The following is a 12,159-nucleotide window of genomic DNA, read 5'->3' as shown; positions in this document are numbered from 1 at the left end:
ATGAAAGTGAAGACAGAAAAAAAATTTACGGGTTGAGCAGCTAATTGGGACATTTTTTCTCTTTTTTATTTAAACTCTTTTGACGACCTTCCTTCTCTTAAAGTTAAAAACGTCTGTTACTTCATTTTAGGTTAAATGTATACAAAACAATTGCCAAATTTTTAACCATTCTACTTACTAATGAATCCGCACTGGGATTTTAAAGACTCACATAAAACAAAATTGTAACAGCGGGACACCCTTGAAATGACGTTAAAGGCATCGAAATGAGCAAAGTTTTTCATTAAAAAATAGACAAAGCACAAAATCATCTATGTTATTGATTTCTGTGGTTTATTTCCTTTCGAATGATATGCATAACATGGATATTTATTGTATAGGATAAGAGCTTGAATTTGAATAACCCGCCTTCTAACCCATATTTCCAATGTGACACCAATATCGTGCGCAACGTCCTTGTACTTTCTGTTTCTGTGACAGGACCACGTGCGAATGGAATTATTGAATAGCAACATTTTTACTAGTGATTTTGCATACATTGATATGAACAATGCAAGTACAATTATAACAAACGTTCAGTTCATTTTGATAACAAGTTTTATTATAATAATCTGACTACTTGTTTAATTATGACGTCCAATTTCACTTTTACTGTGTGGTCTTTGCAATTACCAAATAAGGGCTTTTAGGGACAAATTTGACACCCGTTATAGCTTGTTTCAGACCTCTCACATTTGTTTTTGTTTGGAAGTGCAAGTATCCGGCCACGTTCACTCTGTGTTTTTGTATTTGTAACCATCTGATGAGTTAAAAGCCTTTTCAACTGATTTTTATAGTTCAATCTTATGTTGTTCAGGTTATGATAATGTTTGGATTCCGCTAACAAGTATAACACCGCCTCATTCTGTATGTATGTCCCTGTCCCAAGTCAGGAGCCTGTAATTTAGTGATTGTCGTTTGTTGCTGTGTTACATACTTGTTTTTCGTTGATTTTTTGTACATAAATTTTAAAATAGTTAGTTTTCTTGTTTGAATTGTTTTACATTTATCTTTTCGGGACCTTTTAAAAGATTGACTATTTTGTACCATATGTATAAAAATGCTAAACATACTATTTTGTATGGGTTCGTGTTGGTTTTTCTTTAGTTTTCTATGTTGTGTCATGTGCACTACTGTTTTTCTGTTTGTCTTTTTAATTTTTAGCCATGACGTTGTCAGTTTATTTTCGATTAATGAGTTTGACTGTCCCTCTGGTATCTTTTGTCCGTCTTTTGTACCGCACGGGGAAAAATGCTGTATCATTTTGTACATGTACCATATTTTAAAAAATAGAACTCTACCATATCATACTTGTTACATAGAGAATAATACATGGCAAAATCCGTATCATATGTCGTATCATCCCGAGACACCAATATCAGCCCAAATATTCAGTTTAAAAATGGGAGTATTAGTATCGAATTCATCTTAATATGACAATTTTCTCTAACAGGCAATTTCACAAAGTATGCACAAACCTTGACACATTTGCCTCAGATTTTTAATATAGGGTCGAACTTTTTTGTTTTGTCGAAAATGACAACTTTTGTTAAATTCGTTTTATTCTTCAGAACGAAGATAGAAAGCTGATATAAAGGTGTTTTATATGTACAACATTTCGTTTTATTCGTTTATAGAAAATCTTATACCAACAAAACAATCATGGCTTCGACTACATTTTATATTTATCGCCGAATAAATATTAACTTTCTGACATTGGGCACATAATCTGATTATACAACTTAAAAGGTGGCACATAATACTACCGGGAGATGACTCTGTAAAAATCAGTTGAACGTTTTAATCACGTTATATTGTTAAGTGAAATGTTAAGCTTCTCAATGATTAAAATTAGTGTTTGTCAAACTTCTCTATCTTTCCAATGAAATTTTCTGATAAAATGTGCGGTTCAATTTTTTTGAAATTTTTATATTTTTGTCAAAGGGTCAAAGTCAATATTTTAGTTTAAACATATTTATTTATAGTGGACTGGGAAATAAGTTTTGCAACTTATATTAATCACATTCCACTTTGCAGGTGCGAGTGCTGCCTAGAAGCGGCATTAGCCTACTCCGTTTCGAAATCTACAAGGGTGTCTTTAACGTGTAAGAGATATGGGTCTTTCTTAACACGGGTCAGCTATTTATCGTCCCCTTCCGAAGGAAGTTATCATCGTTTCCCCAAGACCATACTCGCAAATGGTGTCAAGGGAGAGCCGAAAATACAGTTCCTGAAATATTCATCCCGGAACGGGAACCGTACCAGGAACCTTCGTGTTAGTAGTCCGATGCACTAACATCTACATTTTTGTACACCACAGCTCTCAATATTTTGTTAAGATTATATGAAAATTAAACGAACCAAATTTAATTAAGTCCATGTGTTTGCTACCACCTGAATGGGCACTTGTAACCTGTTTGCACTCATGAAATTTGTCATCAATTAGGTTGAAAACATAATTTAAAGCATCTTAATGTATCAAGTCCAGGCAGTTGTGATGTGAAGCAAAAACAGCAGACTTCAAAAATTATAATTTATTTAGGCTGTAACAACATGGAAAAATTATTTTGTACAAGAAGCGAATAACCATAATAAATTTTTAAATTCAAAAATTTCTACACCAGACATATATATTATATTCTACAGTACAAAACAAGCTTAAACAAAAGTGGAATGCAGAACTTTATAAATATATAGTCGAGCCTACAAATGAAAATATAAAAAGGAAACATGCAATGTCAATAAAGATGAATGAAACATACTTTGAAATGTCCCGGATTTAGACGTTTATCAAGCATAACATGAATGATGCAATTACAATCTTCTGTAAGATTTCCTTAAAAAAATCTATATTATGAAAAGTTAAAACAAAGTAATCCGGAACCATAATTATTTATGAACAGCTGTGGTCTACTGTTATCTTTCTCGATGTTCCATTGATCACGTGATCGCTACAAAGACCAGGATGTAAGAATAAAAGCATCGTAAAACTTTGCAGCACAAATAACTTATATATTTTGATTTAAAATGAACACACACTCCTATTTTATAGGAACACTTAAAGCAATGAAACGATACTAGTTCCCTCCGACCCAATAAAACACCTTCCAAACACATCAAGATGTCTGATACTGATTTTCCAGTGCAATATGCAGCATAGTATCAGAGACTATGATACGATATAGCATAGTTTATTATCATTGTTTCGTATTAAAGTAATTATAAAAACTAGTTTACCAGAGAAAGGTGTCATAGACTAGGAACTATTTAAAAATTGATATAAGTGTAAAGCCAGCTTTTTTATTATGATTCTTTGTGTCATTGATGTGTCGTCCGGGTGACATTTAGCCCATACCTCTTTTTATTCATTATAAATGTATGATAATTATGCTGTTCCTTAATTGACATTTAACTATCTATTAGAAGTCTAGGTACGTGGGAGGTTATATCATGGTTTTTTCAACCATCATGTGACCAATTTGGTAGGGATACATAGTAGAATATCTGCTTCATTATATAAAACAGAGGCAATTTTATGGCATCTCTACATGTTAAACTAACAGGTGATCACAAATCAGTAAACATCTAAAAACAAATATATTACATATCATTTGTTCGTTCTAACAAATACATATATAATATTAGGTCAATGTCAGAAAAATGTAAACTTTTTTGTATGAGGCCGAGAAACTGGGGAAGGGCGAGGTTCTAACGAGCCCTTCCTCAGTTTTGCGACGAATACATAAAAGTTTATATTTTTCTGACATTGACCTAATATTGTTTTTATACTGCAACTTAAATTAATACATTGATAGCTATTTAAATTGTAAAACTAATTTCAAACTTATTTTCATCCTTTAAGGAACCCTTGATTGTGGAAAAAGTGTTCCATGATGAAATTGACATTGCACAAAATATAGCTGTGTTACTATATTTAGGAAATAAACACAACTAGTTGCAGTATAAAACTATCAATTAAAAGCAAACAACACAAAATCCAAAACATCGGCGTAAAACATTATGATTATTGTTTCAAACTAAAAAAAGTCATACATGTATGTTACATTAACTGATCTTCATTAATCTATGGTAGTTTCAATAAAGTTTCAGAAACATCACTACTGCACACCAGACAGACATTATAGTTAAATGCAAAGCCAAAAAGCTACCTAACCCAGATTAATTAACCTACAACATTATGCATTGTTTATGCTAAGATAGAAGATCGCATGTATGAAACTCAGAAGTGGTGGATCCAGAACTGACTGACCTACGTGGGGCCCGCTCCACACTTGTTTCAGTGATTCCCTATATAATCAAACAAATTTTCCCCACGAAAGGGGGCCCGGGACCACCGCCCCCTGGATCCGCCTATGGAAAGTAAAGATATCGGAGTACGACAGTGATCGTAGTGGTCTGCTTGGAAAGTTGAAATCATTTGCACATTATTAAAGCAAACAACACTTTTATATTTTGATATATCCACGTGATTATATTTAATTTGTTCTTACCAAACTATCGATGGAAGTTAAGCTAGCAAACACTTATTAATCGTACCAAAATGTAAATATTTTGAAGCTAAAAATATTGTAAAAATTACCAAAACATATTTATACAACATGATGTCGTTGCAGTGATTTTTCTTCGACTGCCATGAGGTCGATCAACCAATAAGTCAAATCGCCGTTTTAGAATCTGACAGACTATGGGTAATCTCATTGTTCGTACAACAAAATAAAAACATCGACATTTTATTGGTTAAATTTCCATTGTTTAGGACGTTTTAACCAATCATGACATTTAAGCGCACAATTTTGAAAATATTATAAAGAATGCATTATATTGTGAAACGGCAAATTGAAATCGTTTAAAAACAATTTTTGATCTTAAACAATTCTAAGTAAATATTGTTTTCCGTTTAAAATCAATACTGAAAATGTAATACAAAATTTCAAACGTATCAGCAGATGCAATGCGTTGTTTAATTTTTCAGTGAGGTATGTTTTAAATGTTGGCCTTACATTATAATTGACCGATACATTTACATATATCAAATTCAACATTTCAGTCATATATTAGCATTAACTTTTGACATTCAATGGCAAAATGTAATAACAATAACCAAAAACAAAACAAAAGTCTTAGAAGAAGACAGAGAAAAAAGAAACATTAAAAATTAGAAAATATTGTTTTATAATCTTAAATAAAAATGGCTGTATTTATTTTTTACGTATCCTCAAACTAAAAGTCGACATGTATATTTTGAATGACACAGCCATGTCAATGTTGAATGGTTACTAATATCATTCGAGATAATATTAATTATTATTACTTCAAAACGCGAAGACCGTTTCGTAGGAGAGAATTGTGGGTACAATTTCAGACCAACAGTATGAAATGTATCAAAATAAACATTACTCATTATCCGCCCAAAATTACATTGGTCATGAAATGTTTTCACAGCTAGCATACTAGTACAACAAACCCAAAACACTTCATATTTTACAAATGAAAACGAATTGCACTTGGATGACACATGTTTGTATAAATCTAATATGTTTGTTATATATAAATGAGACTTTTTCTATTTGGTCTATATAATAATGTTACACCAACAACCATAGTCCTATACATTAAATGTTGATATGTTCATTTGTATGTATACATGTACCAATTCACCAGATATCACAGTCACCTCTTCATACAATATATATCACATATATATCAAACATAACATTTTTAACCGGTTACAGTCTTTGTATACCCTATATATATATATATATATATATATATATATATATATATATATATATATATATATATATATACTTGTAACATATATATTATAAACCATCGCATGTATACACTATTAAACAAATATATAGTCTGTATGTGCAAGCACCATATGCACGTATATAAGCTTACGCACATACGTACATGTATACACATCATACACGTGTAAACACCATTACACCGTAACAGTTTCTTTTTATACCATATTACATTGTAACATTTAAATTATGATATTAATCATAGCATTTGTTACCGATAAACCGTAAACGATCATTTTTGTTCCATATATATTCAAAAACGATATCAACAATATCATGTTTCCGCCAATGAACTATAAAACTAGTTATATACAGCAATCAGTAGCAAGATCAATGCATCAATATTTCTATATCACATTCTATATATAAAACACAAGCATACTAATAGTATCATGGTGTAATCGTATAGCCAGCATTAAGTGTATTGTTGACTAATAACAATGTTCCATTCTTTAACAGTGTCCCATTGACAATTGGTGTGCGTAAAGCTTCAGGAAAAACCGAAAGCCCTAAGAATGGACTTATGTATGCATTGAAGCATAGGTTCATGATTAAAACAGTCACAATATTCACAACAGCACCTCCAAATACCTGAAAATATAAGAAGATGCATTAATCAATCAGATTTGGTACACAAAGAAATATTGAAACGACTTAAGTTTTTATTCAAGATAGAGCTAAGCTTTCATGAATGTGTATTCCTGCGCTGTTATGCCATAACCTGATATTTTATGAAAACAAACAGCAGTCACCGCTCATCTTTATGATATTCAGAATTTCCAAACTATAGGAATAATAATCTGTTTTAAAAACAGAAAGACTAAATGAAAATGTTCTGCAAGGTTTTTAATAAATGCATATGTGCTTTAATATCCATGTCAATGTGTTATTTGTGCAAACCATGTGCTTGTCCATATCTGTTGCGTGTGAAATCGTGATCAGGGTCCACGATACAGAGAGTGTTGTGCTTTTCAATATCAAGTATAACATTTACTCCCAAACATTAGTTTCAGTAAAGAATGCGTATCTTTTGCTAGCTACCAAATTTCGTATACATACCATATCTTTTATAGTCAAATATCCAGTTGAAAATACTATGGCATTTGGTGGTGTTCCAACCGGAAGTAAAAACGCAAAGGAAGCACTCAGAGTTATGGGAATCATAAAAAATAGTGGATGAACTCCTAATTGAATGGCCTGAATAAAAATAGAAGTATACATGTAAATATAAAAAAAAATATGAAATGATAAAAATACAGTCATAGATTGTGAAACCAAGATAAGGTTTAAAACATTATAAAAATAAAATAAACAAAATATGCCATCTCTTCTTTTTAAACAGTTTAACTGGTCAAGTTTTTCTGCAAGGAGAACATACCTCATATAGGTGAAGTTTATATCTAAAAATTATTATCTTTTACTAGTGAACGGAAAGCATTTCTAAATTATTGTTCTGATCTACACATCATAACTTACTAAGTGGAACACAATAGGAACAAAAATGGTTGTAGTTGCTGCATTACTGGTGATATTAGTGATGGCGGCCACTATAAATGTCAGCATGAGTACACTGACCCATGGAGGTATACCTGCTAAGAACGACAGAGATTCAGCTATGGTATTTGACAACCCTGATGCCTGTGAAAAGAAAAATAATGTATTGATGTTAAAATAGAAAGAGACGAGGAGTATGGGACCCAATACGAAATTCAAAATGTAATACGTGTTTCCAAAAACAAATCTCAACTTAATTTTATTAATTGTACTATATATATTGATGGATTGATTGATTGATTTGTGTATCTTTCACGTTTTATCTATTTCGTGGAGATCGATTTTTTAGTGGAGGAATCCAGAGTGTTTTGAGAGAAGCACTGACATTCGATAGGAAGACAGACTATCCTATAAAAAAGAAGATGTGGTATGATTGCCAATGAGACAACTGTCCACAAGAGACCAAAATGACACAGACATTAACAACTATAGGTCACCGTATGGCCTTCAACAATGAGCAAAGCCCATACCGCATAGTCAGCTATAAAAGGCCCCGATAAGACAATGTAAAACAATTCAAACGAGAAAACTAAAGGCCTTTTTTATATAAAAAAAAAAAAATGAACGAAAAACAAATATGTAACACATAAACAAACGACAACCACCAATTACAGGCTCCTGACTTGGGACAGACACATACTTAAAAAATGTGGCGGGGTTAAACATGTTAGCGGGATCCCAACCCTCCCCCTAACCTGGGACAGTGGTATAACAGTACAACATAAGAACGAACTATAAGTTGAAAAAGGCTTAACTCATCAGATGTACACCCCGACAACAAAAAGACACTAGGAACAGATCTGAGAGTACTCGCAGTTATCTGACAGCTAGTTCAAATCCACTAACAACTAATAAAAAAAAATCCTAGTCAATTAATATTACATTTGAACGTGACAGGTTCAAACTCACATCTTCAGTGTTGTCAGACTAATGATACAGGGTTTCGACTACTAGGCTACCGAGACTCCCTTTTGCATTGTGCATAGCTCGCTTCTTAATGTCAAAATAACTCGAAAAAAACATCCTCTGTACCGGATAGGTTTTGTTTAGTTTATTTAAAACCTGTTGATATATTGTGCATTGTCCTTTACTTTCGAATCCTTAGAAGGAATATTTATTTTAATTTTTTTACGGGTGATGTGAGACTGTAAGACCATTTATATGTTGCCCAATTCGAAAATGTATGAATATTATGAACCTCAAGTCGTTCTATGTTACAAGTGAGAATTTAAACCGATAACAGACATTACCGAAAGTATTGGAAACCAAAGTAGACCTCATCAACAAGAACAAACAAAATATAATGATCATTAAGACGAAATGATACAGATGCAATTGCAGAATTAGTTATACATAAATTGTGATTGAGCAAAAATCTCAACAACATTAGACACACCTCACAGAAATTAAACCATTCCAGTATTGTTTTTCTTTATCATTATTCATTTACACTATCATTTCGAGTTAATCAGATATATTTTGTTGATGATTCTGTATTTTTGGGAGATAACATCAGCTACAGGTCATAAACTTAACAAATCATATTTACTACCAGAAGAAATTCTAGACAAATAATTGAAAGGTTTTCAACCAAGATCTTCATTTTGTTGTTTTCTTTCATAACCAGGTACTGTCTTTTTGTCTACTACACTTTTATAGAGTCATGTATGAACATTTCCAAATATGGTGGTAGTTCCAGCCGATACTTATATTTTGGGATTGCAAGAGGTCAGCATGCTAATGACGTCTTTTGAGATGATCGATATGTTAAACATAGACGAACGATCTAAAATATCGCAAGTGTAATTACATTCTGTGACTAAACCTAAAGTTTTTGTCACATATTGTTAAATGCTACCACAATCCTTTCTTGCATTGCCGTGTATTTTTGTTTTATATACATTGAATTAACCCATTGATGTACATACCTTACATGCATCGGCTAATGCAAATCCACCTCCCATGAGCAGTATAACACCCCATGCCAGTTTCTCATTGACTACTCCCCAATTCAGTAAAGGTACGTACTCATCCTTTTTAGCTTTATCTAACTGAACTACAACTTCATCGTTACCAATTACTTCGTCATCTGTAATTCATAATTTGAATTGTAAGAAAACCTTATATGACGTAAGGTAAGACGTACTTTACAATGTAGATTTGTGTTATGTTGTTATATAAATACGAAAATAGTAGTAAAATACACAAATAAAAGGTTGTTGTTTTGAACAAAATTATTAATCTTGACATAGCCATTAATATTAACTTTAAACAGCGTTACAACTTCTATGTTAATGATTGTTATGAATATGTCAGGACAGTCAACTTTTTTCCTCCCTTAAAGTGTATTTAAATAATACATATTTCAAACATATCATATTAAGAAATTAAAAGTTGTGACCCGCAGCCTTGTGCTAAATATCCATTATAATTCATGTATATATATTCTGAACCAGCCATGCAACATTTGTGGATGATTATCTACCTAAAGACTCAAACATTGTGACTTTTATAAATATGATACAGCAGAAATTAATCTATGTTTCTCTAATGGTTTTTCACTACTTTAAGATTTCCAAGCAAATTGTAAATAAAAAATGATAAAATAACTAGTTAAACGAGCGTTCTCGACAAATGATTGGTAAAACAAATAATTATGACGTCACCTATTCTTGGTTTCGACTGAGTTTTCTATTGTTATGTCATGGAAAAAAAGCAATCATGTCTGAAAACGTCACACTTGAAGAGCACCACGTTCTGCAAGTCTTTGACTAAGGGATGAACATCACTAGAGAAACAGATTCCTCCATTTTAACTCGTGAATTACGATATTTCTCCACTCTCAACAATTAAATTTTAATCATTTGAAAAGCTCAACAAGCCTCGCGCTTTAAATATTTTAATCTAACTGTTTCGATATTTTTATACACGATAAAAAAAATTTAAGCTATTGAAAGTCCCTTAACAGATCTCCATAAGCTAAACAAGCTTTAAACATTTTTAGAGGTACTGGACGGTTTCAATTGTTACAGCATCGTGCGGCTCTCACCGTTAATGTTCTTATTATAACGGACAAATGGTGATTTAGTAAATGAGAATCAAAACTTTAAAAACATGTTTGTTTGCAGAGTGCTTTCTGCGTTGAAACATTAGAAACATGCAAACCCAAATAATATATATAACCAAACACATAATCTTGATTACAATTGCACTTAGTAAGTAACAGATGATGATCCCAAATTTTAATGAAGAATGCAATGATATCTACCAGGTTTATAAACATTGTCATTGAACAAACATCACACATTTTGATATTGCATCCTTATTATACTTAGTCAAATTTCATATGCTTTATTACGGATTCATTTATTTTCTGGGGTAAAATTTTCGTGGATTTAGGAAAACTTGTATTTTCGTGGATATTTCAAGTTGTGGTTTTTACAATCTCTCAATTCAAAGCCTATAGAAAATGTGTTATTCCTGAAAATTTGTGGTTCACCTGTGAACACGAAATCCACAAAAAATGGTATCCCACGAATAATAATGAATCCACAGTAGTAGACATTATATTGACGAAAACGACGAATTATTCGAAGTATAATTATACATTTTATACAAAAATTAAGAACAAATTATGCAATAAATAAATATGATCATGTTTTGTTCAAACAACGATAACCATCAGTATGTTCTACAGTTCCCCAACTTAGTAGATGCATAGTTATATGTTATCTTAATATCATTTAGTTTACAGTGCTCTCCCCTTGTATGCATTTAAACAGTCATAATGTTATTAACTTTTTTAATTGAAGAATAAATTATTTTACCATGTAATTTACCATTTGGTGTACACACAGAGAGATAAACTGTATTTTTTTGTGATATATATACTTTTTATAATCAAGAAAAAGGTATCACTGGATCCGTTACAGAGAAAGCACTGCAAACAAGTACAATTGCTTTAAGAAAATTACTTTAAATATATAATGCCTTTATGTAACGTGATAAAGTACCTATGGTTCTGCGGCCACAGCTACAACCTGAGAGGTATAATAATATTTTGTGGACACTTGTTATGTAAAACTATCCTAATAATTTCAATAGCCTTCATCTTGGTCGTTACATGTCCTCTCTCTAACAGAATAGAAGCACTACCGCTTGGTCTATTACAAATCTTACAACCCATGTGTGTATTAATCTTAATCAATCTTTTCAATAAAAATTGCCATAAAACGTACCATTATTCAACAAAACCATGAACCGTATTCTTCCATACCATAACGGATTGCATTAGTCAGTAATAGATATGAAAACGAACTTTTAATAGTATATTATATATTTTAGATAATTTTCTGAAAACATATATCTTCAAAAGGAACAATATTGTTCTAGAATATTATTTAACTAAACATTACAAAGAAATCCCACCCATATGCTATCATGAATGATTTAGGACTGCATACACGTTTGTATACAGTATAGATTTTCTCTTCAGTTTTATTACGTTAAATCCTGATACAAAATATGTATTTATTTACAACTTAAAAACCTAACAAAACATCTGAGTATTTTCGAAATAAGCATTGTGTATAAGTTTCATAACATTTGGTTGAAGTAGAGAAGAAAAACGAAAAATTCAACCATTTTATCCATAGTAAAGAGCAAAACTCTAGAAGAAGATGAAAGTGACGCCAATCAAACTCAAAATTTTTCTGTGTTTTTTTATATTAAGCAT

The 12,159-nt window shown here is 31.6% G+C and overlaps 1 protein-coding gene across 2 annotated transcripts in view; it reads right to left on the bottom strand.

The window, feature by feature from the left end:
• Positions 1-2,558: 2,558 nt before the first annotated feature.
• Positions 2,559-12,159, bottom strand: part of LOC143075661 (Na(+)/citrate cotransporter-like) — an 87,884-nt gene continuing 78,283 nt past the window's right edge. For both annotated transcript variants that reach the window (XM_076251173.1, XM_076251174.1), the window contains 4 exons: positions 9,353-9,513; positions 7,347-7,508; positions 6,930-7,067; positions 2,559-6,461 (listed from right to left, as the gene is read on the bottom strand). In XM_076251173.1, the coding sequence (XP_076107288.1) occupies positions 6,261-6,461; positions 6,930-7,067; positions 7,347-7,508; positions 9,353-9,513 (662 nt within the window). In that variant the 3' untranslated portion in view covers positions 2,559-6,260. The remainder of the gene's footprint in view (positions 6,462-6,929; positions 7,068-7,346; positions 7,509-9,352; positions 9,514-12,159) is intronic.

The sequence above is a fragment of the Mytilus galloprovincialis genome, chromosome 5 (genome assembly GCF_965363235.1).
Source record: "Mytilus galloprovincialis chromosome 5, xbMytGall1.hap1.1, whole genome shotgun sequence".
Lineage (NCBI taxonomy): Eukaryota > Metazoa > Mollusca > Bivalvia > Mytilida > Mytilidae > Mytilus > Mytilus galloprovincialis.
Note: the sequence above shows the minus strand (reverse complement) of the source record. Positions and strands in the feature narration are given on the sequence as shown.